This window comes from Emys orbicularis, chromosome 3 (assembly GCF_028017835.1).
Source record: "Emys orbicularis isolate rEmyOrb1 chromosome 3, rEmyOrb1.hap1, whole genome shotgun sequence".
In the NCBI taxonomy this organism is placed as follows: domain Eukaryota; kingdom Metazoa; phylum Chordata; order Testudines; family Emydidae; genus Emys; species Emys orbicularis.
Window position 1 is genome coordinate 200,304,280 of NC_088685.1, and position 21,977 is coordinate 200,326,256.

At 43.2% G+C, this 21,977-nt stretch overlaps 1 protein-coding gene across 1 annotated transcript in view; it reads right to left on the reverse strand.

The window, feature by feature from the left end:
* Positions 1-1,815: 1,815 nt before the first annotated feature.
* Positions 1,816-21,977, reverse strand: part of SLC1A4 (solute carrier family 1 member 4) — a 33,794-nt gene continuing 13,632 nt past the window's right edge. The window contains exons 2-8 of the mRNA XM_065402244.1: positions 20,729-20,771; positions 18,877-18,939; positions 13,013-13,179; positions 8,830-9,063; positions 7,948-8,142; positions 6,148-6,282; positions 1,816-3,236 (exon numbers count right to left, since the gene is read on the reverse strand). Coding sequence (XP_065258316.1) covers positions 3,002-3,236; positions 6,148-6,282; positions 7,948-8,142; positions 8,830-9,063; positions 13,013-13,179; positions 18,877-18,939; positions 20,729-20,771 — 1,072 coding nt within the window. The 3' untranslated portion in view covers positions 1,816-3,001. The remainder of the gene's footprint in view (positions 3,237-6,147; positions 6,283-7,947; positions 8,143-8,829; positions 9,064-13,012; positions 13,180-18,876; positions 18,940-20,728; positions 20,772-21,977) is intronic.

The window sequence follows — 21,977 nt, forward strand, 5'->3', positions numbered from 1 at the left end:
GTTATTTTAAGGACCCGATTTAATGTCAAGTGAAGTAAACAGAAAGTTTCTCATCAACTTAATTGGGTTTTGGATCAGGCCCCATGTTACAACAAGGACAGCTGCTAAAATGTACAATCTCATTTGCATTAAAGATACTATAACCTTGGATCCATTACAATTTTGCATAGTACATGCAACTCAAAGAGTACAAACAAAAGGAACACCCAAGTAGAAATGACAAAGCCATCATATAGGACTGCACAGTGTTCAAGGCAAGTAACATCATGTATAAGAGCAGACAATGAGAAATATTACTTATGACAAGGATTATCAAAAGACGTGTAGTTTGACTGGCACTGAGAAAGTGATTTTCCAGGGAATCTCTTGGGTGTTTCTTGCTACATTAGAATAATGAAAGGACTGGCTCATTTTACAAGCTTAAAATAGTTTTGCTACCTGCAAGATTCCAGATTTCTTGAACATTAAGAAGAATGGTCCTGAACAATCTTGTGGTCCATACAAATCCTCTGGCACTTTTTTGCACAAGCAGGAGTGTTATCCTTGGTTAAATTCCAACTCCAGTAATTGGCCTACCTCCCTCAATGTAACTAACGCAATGTGCTTTATATGAGGCGCCATCTAAAATCTATCCAGAAACTGAAGCTGGTGCAGAATTCCGCAGCTCGTTTGTTACAGGGTATGTCCCGTGGGGAACACATGACACCCGTGCTTTTGGATCGGCCCAGGCAACCTATCAGGTACCGTGTAGAATCTGAACTATGCGCTTTGCCCTATAAGGCCTCAATGGCCTGGGACCTAATGAACACGCTATGCTGCCACAGTTGGGACTGTGGAATAGGGACAACTGGGTTGGCACCCCAGAGAGAGGGGGCAGGGTATTCTGTCAGGGGCCTGCCAATCTAAGAGTCGTACCCCACGTTGGTCCAAAATATCCCTAGTGTATTGACCTTCAGGACAGGCAGTAAGGTCCCTTTTGTGTTCCTGAGCTGAGAGGAACTGGGAGGAATCTTACGGGGGATTGTAAGATTGTGATATTACTGTCAGGTGCTGGGTGGTGAGCACAGACTCTCTTTATACCACTGTATTTTTAAAACGAGTCAAGGAGTGTCGTGTGCTCGTTTTTTCTGAACATGGGTTTAAATCAAAAGAATAAATTCTATGTGCAGTTTCAGAGCTGACTGACTCATTCGTCGCTTCCTATCTTAAGCATGTGTGTAGCATTGCTGTGCACAATTCATTTAACCTCACAGGTGGCTGCGTTTCATTGGTGTGGGCTGTGATCCCCGTGTACACCTTGTGTAGCAGTTGGTAAAGGAAGACTAAGGGAGAGAATTGCTGCTTTTTACCCAGGGTAAATGTTCATTGCTGAGACAAGCCAACAATAGCACAACTGCTCCCCTCTGTTCCACAAGCAATAATCATGCTAACCACAGCTGGGAGGCTCACACGGAGAGGAGCCGGGGCTCTGCATTGCATGGACGTGTGAGGAAAGGGAAGCCCCACCATTTGAACAGTGTTCATTCTGGGGCCCTGTCTCTGTGGCAGTCTGGCCATTGCTTTCAATGAGCTGTGGCTCTGGCCCTGTGGGGGCAGTGTAGAAGTCAGGGAGCAGCTGGTTCAATTTCAGGCAGAATACCCTGTAGGAATTAAAACTTGCACCATTAAGTCCTGGCCTATGGCTTCTTCCACCTCCTGTGGTAAGAACGGACACGAGAAGAGTGAACTGCTGCAGACAAGGGGTCCAACAGCAGCACAACCGTCAAGCTGGCTCTGCCGCTCGAAGGGACAGGGACACCAGGGCAGCGTACAAAGAGGGGGAGGCACAGCCGTCCCAAGAGCCAGCAGGATTAGCAGGAATCACTGGACTCCACACGCCTTCCCCTCTCATGCCATCAGTAGTCCCTAGTCTGGCCATCCAGGGGATAATGCTTTGGATTTTTCATCAGTTTCCACATTTTGAGTTTTTATATTCCTTTCTCGTCTGAGAAATGTTGCTTGGAAAAGGATGTGTCCCAGGACGTCTGACTTGAGCCATTAAAGAAACATGAACAGTTTCGAGGGGCAGTAGATGCACGTGTGTGTTTAGGTGCGTAGAGCTGAAGTCTTTGTCACTCAGTGTTGTTATAGACAATTCTCTTGTAGACACAGTTATACTGTAACTTGCTATAGAAGTTCTCAGCCCAAGTGTAATTACTTTGCCAAAACTGGCTTAAAATTGGTTTGTCAGTTTTAAATAGGGAGTAAAGCAGATCTTTTGTCTGCATCCAATCTTTGTTATTTTAGAGTTTAAAGTTGTGGGGTTGATTTCTGTCACCGAAAGCTAGGAGAATAGAGAGCGAACGCTGCCACAATGTCTGCTTCCTGGGGATGTTTTGATAAAGTTGCCTGGCAATAGAATGAAGATCAGATTCCTCTGAGCTATTAATTTGGATTTTAAAATTACTGGTCTTCAGTATTTATTTGCTGTAATGTGTGCACAAAGGACAAGGAGGGTGTGTACGTGTGTGTTAGAAATGCACTTTCTATTTTCCCACTTGATACTATTAAATAGGTGTTTCTGAGAAAGTACTGGTTCCTGCATAACATTACCCTGCCATTCGGGATTCCCTAGTTCTCAGACCTGTTTGTGGTGCAAATTCCATCTACAACCAGTATGTCCTCTCTGTTTAGCCTCTTTTCCCCTCCCCATGGACTTTTACTAATAAATATCTTTTTAACCCCAAAAAAGAATCCTTATTGGTACTGTTGTCATGTACATGTATGCATGTACACACACCACACACATACCTGTGTTGTAGGAAACATCATAACATCATTAGGAAGTGATTGCTCTCTCTCCAGGGAGAGATAGACAGACATACGCCTAACAAGTCTGTAGCTTCAAGTCATTGCCACTGAAACTCAAAAGGTGAACACACAGCTAGTCCCTAACAGCAGTGCAAATGGTCTAGCATGTTAACAAGGCAGCAGTCCACCTGTTTGCAAGTTTTCCCCGAGTTCACAGTACTGATTCTTTTGACTCTGGCTCCGCAGTGCTGGCTGGGGTGGGGACTTGGTTCCTGTGTGTTACCAGAGGTGATGTTTCCTCTTCAGATTTGCAGTTGGGAATCGCTTCTACATGGACTTCATTTAGCTCCTGCTCTTTCGCCGTCTTTTCTTTTTGATTCAGATAATGAAGGATACCTGCTCCCAGGGCATCTCCTTCAACGTTCACAACAGTGGTGGTTCGGTCCCTGGTCAATGGCAAAAGCACAGAGGCACCCTTTTAACTTAAGCAATACAATTCAATACATGGGGCCAAATTCATCCCTAGTGTAATGCCACTGAAGTCAATAGAGACAGAAGGAATACTCGTGGATTGACAGTGGCATTAGCTGTTCTCTATAGGTATCATCATAGTTTAAGTATTATAGAAATGTAGCGTGTTTTATGGGTGGCTCCAACTATTAGCATTGGCTGTTCTCAATCTCTATGCTTCCTCTGCAGCTGCCAGTGTAACACTTCACCTCTAGACAGGGGGGGACACAAGGGATCTCCCCTGAGACAGATGGGCTTTCTCCACTATCCCACTGCTTCCACTTCCCTCCCTCCACAGCTGTCTCCACCAGCACAGGAAGAGAGCGCCCGTAATCCATTCCTGACCTTGAGTCCCCTGAATGGCCACTCATGGCCCACTGCTAGTCTTCCATCACAGAGGTGGGGCAGGCTGCCAAGTCTGGATATGGATGAATTGGGCTCTTTGTTTTTAACTAAAGGGAAGTCTGTAATATCTACATCACCCAAAAGCTCAGCGAGCACATGTGGGGGCCCTGTTCCAGGACGTAGACAGGCTCTGTTCATGCCTTTCCTTCTCCCCCACTGAGCTCCTTTTCATTAGTGCCTCTGTCCCACCGGGCCCAGCTTTTCATCCAGCTTTCACTGGATTGTTTCGCTGCCTTTGCTCCATTCCTTTTCCAGCCTCCTCTAAGCGCAGTGAAACCTGGCGATGTTCTAGCCTGAGTCAGACCTTCCACCCCATGATGTCCAGGTGAGTATGAAATCAGGCACAAAGGGTTCCCCCATCACTAGTGCTGCTGTCTGAGCTTTGGCACCATGTCCCATCCTGCTGCCCCTTGGCCATGCACCACAAGCGAATGTGACAAGGCTACAGTGTAATGGAAGGAGGTTTCCGGATCACGTTGTCGCGCTGAAGTGGGAGAGAGGATTAAAACAACGGCTATCTGCTAAGAACAGGCACATTTCTTCCCTCTGTGCTTTGGGACCTCACTCAGTCTGCTCATGGCCTAATTTCACCATGTGCTTAACTTGTGACTTGGTACTACTTGTTTATTCAACGCTTTGCAATAAAATGAGTCACAAGGTTACTTCCCTCCTGCCCCACCATCCTCATCATTAGAACCACATCAGCTGCAACAACCAGGCTGCTTCCCGTGCAGTGCTGACAGCAATGCATTGCTGTGTACTACGAAGGGAAGGGGACTGTGTGGAGGAGGCACGTGATACACAGAGAGCGCAGTTTAGTCCTCAATGAAGAGTGGGCTCAGAGCCATCCAGACCTAGAGGGAGCACTGGGAAGCCCTATGCACCACGACTCCTGCAGCTCCCAGGCCCACAGAGGACAGTGCAGCCACTGTCACACCCGTCAGGAAGGTGCGTCATGTGGCCACATGTGGAGGGAGGGGGGTGGGGCTACTGCTTTGCCTCCTCCCCCAACCCCTTTTAAAGTGGCTAGTGCCCTAGGTGACAAGGCCAGTGCCTCTAGGAAGCACAAGGACTGAGACTATGGCTGGCCCTGCACAATGAGGACAGAGTGGGTGGGGGTGAGGTGGGAAGGAAGAATGATTGTTGCCCTTTTCTCTTGCCTTGTGCATCCAACAATAACCTGGGCCAAGGATTTGTCTCAATAGGCTTCTCCAGCCAATGGTCTTGACTGCAGACTAGGTCAGCGCACTGTAAACCTGTTATTTCACTAGCACTCCAAGGTCAGTGTTAAAGTACTTTAATGTTAGGCTTTCTAGGTTATTAAGGTTGATAAATTTTCTGGCCATCGGGGCACGGAGGGGTTCAGAGTCAGTGGGTGAAACTTTGCTGTAGCTAGGCATGGGCACCAATTGGGGGGAGTTCACAGGCGGACAGCAATGATTAAAGGGGGTAAGAGGTTGGTTGAGTGGAAAGGCGAAGAGCCCCATTTTGGATAGCTCAGTTAAAGTGACAGGAGAGCTATCTACACCTCTCAGGTATTCGCAGATGGTCCCCATGTCACTTAACTGAGCTATACAAATGGAGTCTTTTAATCTTTCCCCCGGGAGAAGAGTTATTTAGGGAGGTACAAGAGGGTAAATCTAGGAGTCACGAGAAGAAAGTTAGGCTGAATAGCAGGATCAGACTCTTCACGCTGGGATCTGTTAGGCTGTGGGATAATTTCCCCTGATTTCAGAAGGGAGATTTGTCTTGGTAAGAACTGAGCAGAACTGAATAAGAACGTCAGAATTTGGGCCTTATCTGGCCCTTTCCAACAGCAAAGAAAGGAGAGGTGCAAAAAATAGCTAACTAAACTCCTGATGAAAATTGCTCCTGTCCAATAACATGTTCATGCAGCAATATCAGCTGTCTTATGATCACTGCTTGTCCCGACTCCACTCTTCTGCCAATGTAGGATTGTTCCCAGTCCTTTGTCTAACCTACTTTTAAATGTCTGAAGCAACAGGATGTGTACTGCTTTCCCCAGGAGACCGTCGCACCGCCTAATGAATCCAATGCTCAGGAAGCTTCCTCCATTATTCAGCCTCAGTTCTCTTTTTCTTCCATCTAATTTCTAGCAATACCCTTTGTACAGCTCTAAATAATTCCTCTTAAGGGAACTAGCATCTATGGGAATTTCATCTCAGCAAAGATGAAGTACAAGTTGAATAAGTACTTTAGGATCTGCCCCACAGTTCTTATTTAATTGAAACTGAATTATGTTATTCTTGGCCTTTTCTGGTGAAGAGAGAGAGAGAGAGAGAGAGAGAGTGTGTGTGTATGTAAACTCGATATACAACTGTGTGATTTGCGTTTTTATTTTCTAAACTATTGCTTTTGTTCCCCCAGTGCTGTGCTTCCAATTACATATGCAGCAGCAGATATATATTACACAGTACTTACACAATCCAGTCCACTGCTAATATCAAGGATAGATCGTTGGTGGGAAGTCCAATGGCCTCCAGGATAATAGCAATGGTCAGAACTCCTCCAGCTGGGACTCCAGCCGCTCCAACGCTGGCTGCAGTGGCAGTCACACTGAGAATGTTTTCAAACACGTGTTAGTGCCGTTTCAGTAACACACTCATTCAATGGTTACGGTGCCTATTTTCCTACAGTGTCAATTTTAACCAAAGCAAAAGGAGGGGGGCAAATGTAACTTCTTTGTCTACAAATTCTTCCGTATCAGGCCATGTCTTCTGCAGATGTCCAATAATAGAAATTAATACTGTTGGGTACTGAGTGCTGTTATTCTGCAAGAATCAAAATTAGCTATCCAAGTAATGACTCTGCTGCGAATACTACCAGTGTATTTTCAGATGAGCAACGTGCATCACGGTGTATCTCTGCCATTTACATGAAAAATGATAACAGCAATCAAAGTGTGCTGGATGCTTTGCAGTCAGAATTAGACCTGTTCCTGCCCGGAGGAGTGTAAGTGATCCAAATGGACAACATGCAGGCAAAAGGGCAAGGGAAGGAAGCAAATAACAGGAATAGGGATGGCTGGAAGGAAGCGGAGCACCCAGAATATGTCCCAGGGATGTCTGCGGGATGCAGAATGTTGGTGGCTTAGGGGTGTTAAAATGATTTGTGGGATCACTGAGGGATTTTGGAGGGTCTTGGGGAGGGATCTGAAGGAGGAAAAAGACGGCTCATGGTATATAGGGTATTTCAGGTGTGGAAGGGACAGCCCAGCATGAGGGTGCTTGTGGGAGAAGGTGTTTGATTAGCACAGGGATGGGTGCAGTATTGATAGACAAACAGGAGGGCACAAAAGGAACATGCAAAGTGATAGGCGGAGTAAAGGCTCTGAACAAGGCAGTCATGGAAAGCTAGGGATGGGACACAGGCCAGGGCAGAGGCACCCAGCACGTGAGGGCAAGGCGTATGAAACTGACACAGAAGGCGATGTGGAGCGGCCAAACGGAGCGCCAGGGGAGCAATGTGGTCAAAGTGCTGCATGCGGATGATGAACTCAAGGGCAGCATTCTGGATCGACGGGAGGGCAGCGGCATGGGCACTGGAAAGGCCAGAGAAAGGGAAGTTACCGTAGACAAAGTGGGAAATTATCAAGGCAGGGAGGAACACAGCTATTAGCAGTGAGGACGGGAAGGAAAGGACAGGGTTTGGATTGGTTGTAAAGAAAGAAGTGACTTACTGGTATCCAAACACGAAAGGTAAAAGAGAACAAGGGGTTAAGGAGGATACAGAGGGCAGGGGCATAGGAGAGGCCATGGAATTACCTAGCTTGATGGCCAGAGGATGGGGAAAGGGGAGCTTGAGATGGAGGGAAGAATTCTGCACAAATGGTGTTTTTGAGATGCTCAGTATCCATTTAAGATTCAGATCTAGCCCTTAATCTCCAAATCTATCAAACCTCCCTAAATTCCAGTACACGTCAAAATGAGATTTATAAAGCTTGAAAGACTCCTGTTGTATTGTTGGATAATATGTTCCACAGCAATTTACAGACTGCAGTTCAGAGGTCTGGTTTGGGTTGTCCTGGAGTCTCCAGGAATCAAAGATTATGCCATGTGATGAAATCTCCAGGAATACGTCCAACCAAAATTGGCAACTGTAGGTCTGGAATTTGAACTGCTAGGTATTAAAAAATGATTTGTGTTTAAAAACAGAAAGACCCCAGGCTTAGCATGGCATTTGGGGGCCAGGGAGATGTGGTTTGAATCACAAGCAACTTACAGAATAGTAAAGATCTGTCCAGCATTGAGGTCAACATTATTCAGCTGAGCAATAAACACAGCTGCCACGCACTGGAATATGGCGGCTCCATCCATGTTCACAGTGGCCCCAATAGGAAGGATGAACCTACTGATCCTCTTGTCTACTCCATTGTTTTCTTCAATACACTTGATCATTGATGGGAGAGTAGCTGAGCTAGAAACAGACAGGAAATAAGACAATCATGGAGCAGTACAGTCCTGTCCAACCCAGTGCATAAGCTGTCAGTTTATTAGCATTTTTATTATTTCCATAGTACTGCTACATAGAATTCTAGGCCAAGATTTTCAAAACTAACTAGTGACTTTGGGTGCCTGACTTGAGATGTCTTAAAAAGGCCTGATTTTCAAAGGGCAGGTCGGGGGTCAGTACTTTTTGAAAATCGGGACCTTTTATAATGCCTCAAATTGGGCACCCCAGATCACTAGTCCCTTCTGAAAAGTTTGGCCAAGAGTAATGTATAACTATTCTCAGCAAGAGCACAGCTTGTTTGCGAAGTGGTGTTGCCTTCTTCCTTGGTTATGGTTAGGAAAGAGATTTTCTTTGCTGTCCCATTTAAACAGATTCCCCAGTCCCACACACCGTGTCGCTGAAATTGTTGAAATATGGGCTGCACATCACTGCTAATAATGGCATCAATATTGCAAAAGGTTATGCCCGGATGTATAGTTACCCATCCTGGTGTCCCCCTGGCATCAGTGGGAATCTTTAAGGGGCATACTGTACACCTAACCACAGTCCTTTGCAGGATCAGGGCCAATATTTGCATCTGAAACTTGTTCAAATTAAAACATGGATTTAGCATACCATTATTCCATATCAGAAACAAGCACAATAGCATACCTTGAACAAGTGGCAAAGGCTGTTGCGAATGGTGTTATAAGTCCTAAGAGAAAGCTGAAAGGATTTTTGCGTGTGAATGCAAAATATATAAGCGGCAAAATGATTCCTCCATGGATGACGTGACCCAGAATTGAGGCAAAGATGTATTTTCCCAGGCTGGTTACCAGAAGGACAATATCTTCCATTTCTACAATCTTGCTTCCAACAAGGAATGTAATGCCAATAGGCACATACCTGCATAAAGAAAAACAAGGGTTGTCTTTCATTAATATTAAGCAAGAGGAACAAGCCTTAAAAAAGACACAGACCACTTTCATTTTTAGGGACCAAATTCTTCCTGCCAGGAAACCTGTGTACAGCACTCTGCCCCTCCTGAAGGGGTGGAATCTGCAGTAAATTCCATGCCTCCAGAACCACAGAATACACAGGGCCATGTGCTCTATACACTTATGATAAACAAATTTACAATGGACCGAGTTCTCTCTTGGTTGCTAAAGGGGATGTTGTCAGCCTGGACAAGTTGTCATTGGCCCCTGGCCTGAAAGAAACATCCAGGAAGGCTGTAAGTGGCACTGCCGGGAGTGGAGATGGTGCAGGAATGTTGGCAGAAGCTATCAGGGAGATTGCATGCCCATAGGAGAGAGTGCAGGAGAAGATGTCTATTGTGGAGTTTTATTCCATCAGCGAGGGTGCCAGGTTAGTTCCTGAAGCTCAGAAAGCACAGGGCAAGTCCAGGGAAGGCATTTAATTCTAGTATTTGTCTACAACAACTGAGTGTCTGGAGTCTCACTCAGGCCTATAGCTCTATACACACAACAAATCTTCGGACATCAATAATTTGTTTGTGGTTTCCTTTGTCAGCAACAGTTTACAGTCCTCAAAGGGAGCTCCTTGGGAGCTGCATTTAGGCCCAAAACACGTCTCCAGCTCAAGGAGCCTCGCTATGTGCTAGGGAATTCCCTGGAGACAAAGAGAGAAGAAATTCTCACCACAGCACAGCAGCTACTACTCCAGTTTCCAGGCTTTCTCCAGTCCCTGAGCCCCCAAAGCAACAGCTGGTGGATCAGAATATGAGTAGATCCCCTGACATGTCCCTTCCTCTTCCATCCCACAATCTGCACCGGCCCTCAGGAGAGAACCAATGTCACCTCTTGTACAGCGCCCCAGTCTTCCCCCTGGTCTGTGTGAGCAGCAGCTCCCCCTCCCTGGCTGGTATGATGAAGGCTTCCCATCTTATTTCAATTTACTTTAACCACTGGCTGACAACAGCCCTTAAAGGTTTGGTGGTTGGGTTTGGTTCACAGAAGGGGAGGAGATTCCAGACACTTCTTATCTTGTAAGAACAGTTTTGCCCATCCCTAACTGTTACTCGAAAAGTGTGAGAGATTTGGGATAAATATCCGGAGGACACCGATAGCCTTAGAGAAGGAAAGAGGAGAAGTGAGAATTACTGTACATTGCCATGTCAGGCTCAGCAGCAGTCCAATAATCCACAAAGAAAAGGATTACACACAGCTGATTAATGTGGAGAGTTAGCTTCATAATGAGCTGAGTACAAGAACCACTACCTATCAGTTTTTGATAGCCTAGGAATTACACTCCAGAGTGAAAGCCTTAAGCTGCTTTGAGACTTTTAAATTTAAATCCCTAATGACAGAAACTAATGTATTTATAAGGTCAGATATTTTGTTGAATCCATTCCATTTCTTGGGGGGAAGAATAGCAGTTCAAGTGAAAAAACTCACCTGTCTGGATGTATATACATGGAGTTAGAAAGGGACAGAGCATAATTTGAGAGACTTCTTGAATGGTTACAGGTTTCAGAGTGGTAATCCTGATTATCACTACAAAAGTTTTTTTTCTCCTGCTGATAATAGCCCACCTTAACTGATTACTCTTGTTATAGTTGGTATGGCAACACCCATTTTTTCATGTCCTCTGTGTGTGTGTGTGTGTGTGTATATATATATATATATATCTTCCTACTGTATTTTCCACTGCATGCATCCGATGAAGTGGGTTTTAGCCCACGAAAGCTTATGCTCAAATAAATTTGTTAGTCTCTAAGGTGCCACGAGTACTCCTCGTTCTTTTTTCTTGAATGGTTGTGGTTCTTCTCTACAGCAGTTTCAGCAACTAGAGTAACATGCTATTGGCTAAGCATTGTTTGATTGGGCTTGGCAGAATGATATTCCCCATAGACAGTTTAACAGTTTGGGTTTCTTACATAAGATGTAACCTCCAGCCCTTCAGTATACAGTACATAATGAATGGCAGGCATGACATTTGGGGCTCTGGTTTGGATTTCACTTAAACTGGTGTAAAACAAGTTACTCTTCCAGCAGAGTGGTTTTAGAAACATGCTTTGAAACTGCAGAACTTTTCAGAGGTCTTTGCTAAGTATGAGTTGCTCACTGTGAAGAGTCATAACCAACCTATCCATGTGGACATCGAGTCTTTCAGCTGGCAAATCTGATCTAAAATTAACACCGTCTCTTACCCCATCAATAATTACACCTTAGATTATTAAACCTGGAAGAGTGTTTAAAATTCCACTTTCTTCTTTCCACTGTTTCTTTACTTCTTGTTTTGCTCTCAGCTTAGACAATGAAAAACAAATCAATGGATTCACTTTTACTTTCCTTTATAGTCTTAATGTTGCACTGGTCAAGTTGCAACTACCACATGGGAATATTTACTTTTTAAAAACTGAAATAAAAAAAAACAGATTTCCACTGGATTAAAATATATATAATCTTGGAAACATTTATGATTGACCTTAGCTTTTGTAAAATGTTGGGACAAATGAATTCCAGCTATCTTTTACTGTAATTGTACTTATGGTTTTTCATTTCTATACTTTGGATAGTAGGATAGTTAATTCTCCTCATACTTTAACAGGGATCTAAAACTCTCATGGCAAATGTCACACAGAAATGTAGGCATGGACTCCAGAGAAGTGGGTGAAGGGGAGGTCCCGCTAATTACAACTCTGCAGAGGAGATAAAATAAACTATCATCAGAGGTTCAGCCTCCTTAGAAAATACATAGGCATCCAGCAGATGAGGGTGCAGGGCTGTGGAGGGCTCTCTGGGAGATTAGGAATGTTAATGAGATGTTGGTTTGTAGGTAGGGTTGCCAAGCCTCCAGGATTGTCCTGGAGTCTCCAGGAAGTAAAGATTAATCTTTAACTAACGATTATGTCATGTGATGAAATCTCCAGGAATATGTCCAACTAAAATTGACGATCCTATCTGTATGTTGAAAGTATTGGCTCCCACATTCCCTTCCCACCCAGGAACGTGAAAGAAGTCTTTCCTATATGAATTGAGACCTAAGATCTAAGGTGAAATCCTGGCTCCACTGAAGTCAATGACAAACTCCTGTTGACTTCAATAGGGTCAAGATTTTCACCTATTTTGTCACTCTAATGGGAACTCCTAACTACTCTTGTTATATGAAGGGACTGAGGTTTTCAGTTGTGTTTTGTCAGTTCTGTGTTCTGTAACCAAGCACTTCTTCAGCAGCAGTCATTCACTGGAACCCAAATAATGTTGTATTATTGTTAAACGTCTTCTTTTTTCTGCGTGTATTGCTATAGCTTAGTTTGTATTCAGGGCCTGAGTTTCAAATGATCACAAGATAAAGGAATGAACTAAAATAGGTGATCACAACTGTGCACCTAGTTTGCATGTGCAATTATTACAACTGCGCATGCAAATTGGGGTTTTGCGTGTACAAATAGCCAACTTGCTTGTGCAGCCACAGTAACATCGCATAAAATTAGGCATGTAATTGTGTTCTCACCCAGGTTTCTGATGCTTAGAAAAAATAGGGCTTGATTTTCAAAGTAATCAAAATTGAGTCCTGCAGCTGATTCCTAGAGGACTGTCTGTCATTCTCAAGAGACAGCCTACGGTGCGAGCGACCTTCTGCCTACTGCTCATGTGCAAAGAAAGAGGCTGCATTCTTTATTTTCGAGAGGCAACACTGATAAACACAGGAGAAAATATAGTGGGCAAAACAGCCATCAAGTATCAGACTCATTGCACGGATGGAAGGCCACTCACTCTTTACTCTGGTGATGGATGTGGCATCAAAAACCCAGCTAGGCAGGTAAAGACAGACATTCCTAAGCCAGGAAGCACTGCTGTCATGGTAACGTATTTACAACCACACTTACCACATAATCCAAGACACCAAGACCATAGTTGCCTCATTGAATGAGTTAAAGAAACGAATCAGTTCTTCTCCTTCTGGGCCAAGCTTTTTCAAAGCTACTCCCAAAACCAGAGCAAACAAAACCAGTCCCAGAATATTCATCCCTTCGATCTCTGTGCCAATAGGGATCTGTGATATCAAAATAAACAGCATGTTTGTTAGGCAGCATACTGATGTGGAATTGAATAAAAATGAACCTCTTGTTATTTTGCTCTCTAAGTCTGAAGTCAGCATGGCAGAACCTCCCAAGGAATGGAAAGGGACATTACGCAAAGCAACCCAGCAACACTGTAGAGGAAGTAAAAGGGAATGTGCTTCTGTTTCAGTATTCATGGGAACTAGTTAAGATCTGATCCTGCAGTCCTTGTGCATACAAACTTCCCTGTTGACTCCAGTGGTAGTTATGCAGGCATCAGGGCAGAAGGACTGGTACAGGTCAAAATGGTGACAAATCACTCATGGTCAGGACAGAACTGGGGCACCAGTTAAAGGTTAGAATGTCTCTTCTCCATGGCCCTGAAAGGGAGCATGGTCTGTAAGATATTTCAAGTATTGAAGCTACTCCTATATTTTTGTAAAACAGGTATCAGCCATAGCTAATTACCCATCTCTACTGATAATACAGAGCATTATTTTGTGGGAGGAACCAAAACCTATTCACACTTATTCCACCTCCTATAATAACTCATTTATGCAAACAGCCTCCTGCAGTCTAGACCCATGGTTTGCTATTGGTTAGCTACTGATACATTCTACAGGTGGTATTTAGAAAAAAGGTGGGAAATAGTGAAAAATTCTTAATCCATCTTTCTCTGTCAGCACCATCAGACTTAGGCGGTGCAGATGAAAACATGCTTCATGTTCTCAGAAATAGTTCGGCTAATTTTGCAAGTAAGAGGATAACAAAACTGATCTAGCTTTTCACATAAATGAGCTCACAATGTGCTGACAAGCGCTCTCTGCCAGTCCTTTTGAACTCATTTCCCTAGAAGAACAGTGGACTTGTTTGGCGTAATAACAAAATAGGATCTGACTGAGTGCTCTCATGGCTTAATAAAAATATAATCGTTTTGACAAACCATTTTTCCCATTGGCAACACATGCTTCTTAATATCCCAGGTTGTTTTATTAGCTCAACTAAGCACAATAAAAGATTAGATCAGTGACTTACAGAAGGTTTAGACTTCTGGCTAGTTGAAGCAGACATCTTCTCAACACCAGAAAGATGAATATATTCCCAGATAAAAGTTTAAAATGTAGAATAAATGTAGACAAAAATTCAGAACACTGATGCACTTCAAATAAAACCAGCAATTTTAAGAGAGAGAATCCTTGTTTGAAAAGTGGCGGAGGTTGGGTGCAAGGGTGTCTCGATGCACAGGGGTTGGGCCGACAGAGGGAGCAGCTCCCTGTACAGTGATCCCTCCTCCGCCTGTGCACTCAACCCCCTCCCCACCAGGAGCCCCCCCCACCCAGAACCCAACCCCATTGAGCCCCAACTAGCTGCACACTGACCCCCCCACCAGCCCCCCCCCGAGCCTTAACCACCTTAACCACCTTCACCTGGACTCCCCTGCAGAGTCCCATTCCCCCTGCACCCAGAACCCCGCATCAAGCTTCTGTGCATCCAGATTCCCCCTGCACCCAGACCGAGCTGCCCGCACCCAGACTGCGCCACACAGAACACTGGTACTCTTGAGGGAATGCTGCACCAAAAAATTTTAAAAATTTAAATTCTGCAAAGTTCTGCATATTTTAATTGTCAAAATAACACAGAAACACAGTCACAATATAATCACACCATTTTCAATCCTTTTGGTAATTTATTTCAAAATACTTGTCAGCAAATAGTTGAAAATGGTGTGATTATATTGTGTTATTTTGACAAATAAAATAGGCAGAATTTTAAAATATTGTGCACAGAATTTTTAATTGTTTGGTGTAGAATTCCCTCAGAAGTAGGTGATACGCAGATCAGAAAGAACCCAACTTGAATCTCAGATTCCAGGCTGTTTGCTTGCAGGCAGCAAAGAAAAGGAGTGTCAGTAGAGCTGCTAAAATTTTTTCCAACTGAACATTTTTTACATCAGAAAAGCACCATTCAGCAGCTGAATTTCAACTCTGCTGTCATGTTACTTATGGATGCATGATAGTTACATTTGGACAGGGGCGCTTTTTTTTTTTTTAACAATACATAGCATCAGAATCAAGATGGGCTCCAGATTAGATCTGAAGGTGATAGGTGCCTTACAGCAGTATTCTTCATCAAGATATAAAGTATTCAGTTTAACATGGGGCAATGTTTTTCCTTCTTCTCCTTTTTGTGCGACCAATGTTAAGGACATTACGGGCCTGATCCAAAGCCCACTGAAGTCATTGGAAAGCCTCTCATTGATTTGAATGGCTACTGGATCAGGCTCTGTAGTATCTGTGGATTATGCTAGAGGGGAGTTATATTTCTGCTCAGCTATGTTCATTTTATTATCTCATGTTCCCACTCAACTCCACCCCATCTATGTTTTGTACTGCTGTTGCATCCTCTCTGTTACTTTCCAGGGGCAGGGACTGTCACCTTTATTACTTGTCTACACATTGCCTACCACAGTGGGGCCCTGGACTGAGATTCACAGATGCTACTGTGATATAGTTAATACTAATCATGTTTTAATTGTTATATTTCTTGCCTACACCATATTGCACATGTACATCTTTTTTGATGTTAACTACATACTGAAATTGGATAGCCTATTTCTCAGCAGACCCTTTCTGGGATATAGATTTCATTCAGTGTGCTAAAAAATAAACAGTAGGATCTTCAGAGAGTTTTGAGGAACAGAACAGTGATCAATAATGTTTCTGCTAAATGCCTAAATTAAGGCAACAAGATGTGTGTCCTGTATATCACCAGGGAACAAAGCTCTCATGAAAGCCATTTTTGTTGTGTGTCCATAATGCTGCTTTGTTGGGCAGTTTCTTAGGGGTGATGCACTCTAATGTTAGAAAAGAAAAGGCTTTTCAGTGGCAGGCAGTTTTAGAGACTGGAATTAAGAGGATCTTCCTCACAGAGGTTATCAGTGGGCGTTTTTCATTTCCCCATCTTTTTCAAGGTGTAGTGAAATACTTTAAATACTGCAGCTTACTCAGTGGGAGCAAACTCCTGGAGTAAGGTGCTAGGACTCCTTAATGACAACTGGCAAGGGGATTACAAGGATAATCCTGATCCTGGTACGTAGATTCTGGTTTACCAAAGAATGTCATGCGAGGTCTCAAATGAAAGCCAGGATCACATTGGTCATTGATATCGTTGTGAAATGTATGTACAGATATCATGTAAGGAGTTATGTATATATATTGAAATGTGTTCTTAGAGTCTGTATCACAACAGAGATGGAGAAACAGGCTTTCTGTCAAACAAAAGATGTCTATTCACCTGTCTCTGTTGAGATGTTAATTAAGCATTGTAAGCGAACACAATGGTTGCCCATTTACACAGAAGTTATCAACGTGAGGTAAAGCCAACAGGGCAGCAGCAGCACATAGGAAAACAAACCATGGGGGTTATGCTGTCTCTGAAACATACATGAACTTTGGGGATATAAGCAGAAGGCAAAGAAGATGGAAATAAATGGGCAGCGCCTTTACAGTCATGGAAACGGGATGAAACCTTGGGTGAAATGCTGCAGAGGACTTTGGGTGAGATAAGCTTCTTTAGGTAAGATAACTTGTTAAGTCTAGTCTAGTCTCTAGGAAGAGTGTTATAGTTTTGTTTTATATATAACCTTTTGTTTCCAGTTTCCTTACTCACTATCACTTGACTCTTTTATAATAAACTTGTTATTTTCTCTATAAATATACCTCAGTGCTGTGATCTTAAGCAATGTGCTGATCCTGAGTTGGAGCATAAAAGCTGGTGTGTAGACACCAAACCTGGTATTTCTGTGAGTGTTCAGCGGATAAGGGGTTGAACACTTCAAAGGGACACAGGGACTGGAGTACACCTGCTGATAACCTGAACGGCAAGGTAAGGGCTGGAATAGCTCAGAGGAGAGTGCTTGGGTGGCTACTAGGCCGGTGGAGACTCTCGGTCCTGGGTACCCTGAGAATCATCACAATGAGTACCTGCAACTTCCACTGCAGTCAATGGGGGGGAGGGTTTGATCTCTCAGAGGTCAGCATTGCTCAGGATTTGACCCAATGGGAAGAAAGTGACTTCTGGAGGCAGCAGGATCTGGGAGGGGCCCGACAACAAAACGGGGATGAGGGAAGCAGTTGACAAGCTTGTAGCTGCCAAGCACAGATCCTGCTGTGGAGGAAGTACTCTTCTCCTTGCCTCCAAGAACTAGGATGACCAGACAGCAAATGTGAAAAATCGGGATGGGGGTGGGGGGTAATAGGAGCCTATATAAGAAAAAGACCCCAAAATCGGGACTGTCCCTATAAAATTGGGACATCTGGTCACCCTACCAAGAACGGAGAATCCCAAATGCCAGCAGGTTGCAAGACCCAAGGGGCCAGCCAGGATGAGAACCAGCAGAAGAGGGCAAGCGACAGCTGCTGGAGCACATTAGAATCATGGATCCAGCCACAGAAGAAATGCAGTGGGAATTCCCAGTCTCATTATACTGGTGAGCTGAAAAATAGTCTGGCCAGTGCACCTTCAAGCCAGTCTAGGTTGTGAGTAAAGGCTGCTGCCACAGCTACCAGCAAGGGGAGAAGGAGGTGCTGAAAACCTGAGGGAGAGGCAGGCCATGGCTCTGTATCTGCAGCACTAACAGGATCCAGCTCCTATCTCCTCTCCTCCACTGCCTTCCCCAGTCCCTATTGCTAGCAGAGAGCAAGAGGAAGTGTGGGCAACCCCCCTGTACCAGAGGCTATGAAGTAGGCTGGAGGTGCTGCTGCTGGTGAAGGCTGCGAGAGCCTAGACTTGAACTGGAAATGCATGCAGGGGCCCGTTAAACTCCAAATTCAAGCTAAACATTAACTGATTAAAAAAAATTCAGTGTGATAAACACCCCCTCCTCCCCCGGCCAACAGAATGGGCTGAAAGTGCTGTTATGCTTGGGGAAATGACCATGAAAAATAATATCCTGGAATCTTGTGTTGGTCTCTAAATAACTTCCAGGTCAAATATACTAAGTTTACAAGACTAACAACAGGCATGTTTGAAAATCTCACCCTATGGGCAAGATTCCCCTGAGTGGGGAGCAGAGGTAGGCCAATGCTGACCACTTCTGGAAATGACACCCAACGTCTCCACAGGCCATACTTTTGAAAATAAGGATGGCTGCCATCTCCAGCACCTGCAAATCAGATGTAGTTTTCTGGCTACTTGCAGATATGCCTCTGTTCTGCTTTAATTTGTCATGTTCATCCCCTTGAACCAACTGTTTCTGCCTTAAATCAGTGACTAAATAAAATAAAGATGCAATGAAGCTGTAACTAGAAACAATCCCAACCAACCTACTGGTTTAAAGAATGCAAGGAGGAAAAGAGTCACGTCTGAGCTTCTCTTATATTTGTTTATAAAGAATAAGGACTAAGAAACTAAGGGCTACGGATTAGTCCTCCAGCGAGTAGGGCACTAACCTCGGACTCTGGAGCTGTGATTTCAATTCCCTCCTCCTCCACAGACTTCCTGTGTGACCCTGGGCAAGTCACTTGGCTTCTCTGTGCCTCAGCTCCCCATCTATAAAATGGGAGTAATAACACCTCCCTACCTCTCAGGGATGTTGTGAGGTAAAGACATTAAAGACTGTGAAACATTCAGATACTACAGTAACACGGGCCATATAAGTACGATAGATAGAGAGATAGAAACTGCCTTACCTTCTCAAACGTAACATTTCCAACAGAGATGTTTCTTACTATTATCTTATAATCCGTTGCATACTGTGAATACAAAAACCAACACGTTTTCTGTCCATCAGATTATCCCTGTGACCCTATCTGTGTTAGTACAACATTTCATCACTGTAAGGTTACCAGTATGATTTCACCAGATTGTTTTGATCTGGGCCCAAACTCTAAATTAGGATAAAAAGGATCTCTACAAACTAACTAAACTTGCATAGAGAGAGGGGACACTAGTGAGAATCAGAAATAATTCTACTGGTAATGGATAAATGGAGTTATTCCTAATTTACACCAGTGCAATAGAGATCAGAATCAGGCCCACTAACCCAACTTGACTTTGGCCCTTCTCGCATAAGAAAAGGGAGCAATTAGGTATACAGTTCCCTCCCTGTGTGGAGATACCAGAGCACAATCTTCTACTGCACAGCTTTAAAGTAACAGTGTTCCTTTAAGTTGTCCAATAGCTGTAACCTCCCCACTACAGTACATTGTCTATAAATATCTATTTATTAAATACCAAACAGTTTTAAATTCAAAGTCATGACTTACATTTTCAAAACTGATGAGTATTTTGGGATTGGCATGTATTTTTGGTATGCAGTGTTGTAGCTGTGTTGGTCCCAAGATAGTAGAGAGACGAGGTGGGTGAGGTAATACCTTTTATTGGACCAACTTCTGTTGGTCAGAGAGACAAGCTTTTGAGCCTTGTCTCTCAAATATATTTTTGGCAGCTTTTCAGACAAATGTACTGATTTCAATTAGTATTCTTTGAAAAACAGATAGCAAATGGCCCAGAGAATTAAGGTAAATGAAGTCATTATCTGAAAAGCTCTAGCCGGCTGAAATTCACCGTGATGCAGAGGACAAGCACAAGGCCTATGCAACACCAACGTCCTATTTTGAGGGCTTAAGTGGAATGTATATGGTGCTTATATTGGCCACCTATACAAATGTAAGTGTCACCCTTAAAACTTACCTGTAAGTTAGATTGGGATATCAAGAATATTAATTAACACACACAAAAACAAGGCCATAAATGTACTTTGACGCCCAAATTAAACACATCCCAGGAGCAAGGCTCTTGATTTTTATTTTTTTAAATAAGGAAACAAAATTTGAATAATTGTGAATTGTGTCAATGACAGTGTAAAGAAATGCAGAATCTCCTCACTTAAACCTTATTACAGAATACCACTACACCAAGGAATACTGTGGCTATATTTCCCACTTTTATTTCATATGAGATTTTGACCTGTGCTATTTTATGGTTTTATATGAAACCTGATTTTGGAGTTTGATCTTGCTTTGAAGAAAAGAGCACAATGGAGCTAACAATGGTTATTTTTCAGCTCGGCTATCTGAAAGAATTACCCTGACTTATAGCAATTCAGTATCTTCAGCAGTAAGTATCTTTTACATACATCTAAAATTAGAAATCGGCCCAAACCAACATCTTCTTCAAACATTACAGCTCAGGCTCATCTAGTTTAAATAAGTTCATACGTTCTGGTGCCAGCTAGTGTACTACCACGCTTAGCTCATAGCACTGTACGTCAGATGAGAAATGAGACTGAACTGGGGACAAGTGATGTAATGAAAAATATTAGGCAGCAAAAGGTAAAGCCAGACACCTAACTCATACTGGCTTTCAAAGGGAGCTAGGTGCCAAGTTACCGCAGGTGCTTTTGAAAATGTGGTGAATTATTGTGGTGGGTTTTTGTTTTGTTTTACAATCTACCACATCTCCAGTCTTTTATGAGAAGCCAGCATTCCTTTGGCCTGCCTGCTCAGTGCAACTCATTTCTGAAAGCTACATGGGCCTTACCGTTCGAAAAGCTGCAACAACCAGGTTGGAAGGAAACAGGTTTCTGTAAAAACAAAACAAAACGAAGTAAAATATTTCCTGTCTAAAGAATAAAATGAGTGTATCATGGCTTTTTATTTTGGAGAAACACCAAACCTATAGCAAGGGCAAATATTGTGGCATTAAAATGCTGTATATTTAATTAACTTCCACCAGTTTTATGCCTAAGTGAAGCTATTACTTTCCTCATTACTGAATAGCATTGTAATTGAATTACAGTTAAATTAATACCCATTCTTTCTCCTAATTCTCATGTGATTTTTTTTTCATAGCAAGAACTTGAAGAACATCATTATAATCAGCAAAATCAATTTCAGGGGACCATTTCACCCTTTAATACTGCATGGGCCATTGAGTAGATCCAGGAACTCCGCTTCCCTAAATACCCAGTATAAAGCCTGACAATACCACAGACAGCTGCTGCCTGCAGCACTGAAGTGGGTAAAAATCCTAGGTTTAAGAAGGTGCAATCCCATGGAAAGCTGTAGTCTAAATTCAACGGTGGTTTAAAATAGTAGTGTAAACTGCACATCAGACGTAAGAGTCCTGAAAATGGGTATGAAGTGCAAAGTAATAACATTTAAAAGTGTGTGTGTGTGTGTGTGTGTGTGTGTGTGTGTGTGTGTGTGTGTGTGTGTGTGTGTGTAAAACAAGCCTAACAGGAAAAAAAAAATAGTTGGTGGTTATAAGATAAAGCTGCACTCCCTATTTCATTTTGCTCCCCATCAGTTGTTTTTACTGCTACACTTCATTTCTGTTCTCTCAGTAGGTAAATTACACTTGTTTTGCATCCCAATAGACTGTCAGATCTATGCAAGTTTCATAACATGAACCCATTTTACAATCATTTGTTCGATAGCTCTTTTTTTGTAATGTGTTGCCTTTTAATTTCACTGAATGCCACTTTGTTCTTGTGTTATGGAAGCTCGTAATCTACCTTCTCGAGACCATTCATTATTTTATATACTTTTCTCTTCTGATTTGTTTAGTTTTTCTCAGGTAAACAATCCCAACCTTTTCAATCTGTCTTCATATGAGATTTTTTCATAAGAATGTAAAAAGGGCCATTCTGGGTCAGACCAATGGCATCTACTCCAGCATCTTGTGTCTAACAGTGGCCAATGCCAGATGCTTCAGAGGGAATGAACAGAAGAGGGCAATTTATCAAGTGATCCATCCCCTGCCGTCCAGTCCCAGCTTCTGGCAATTG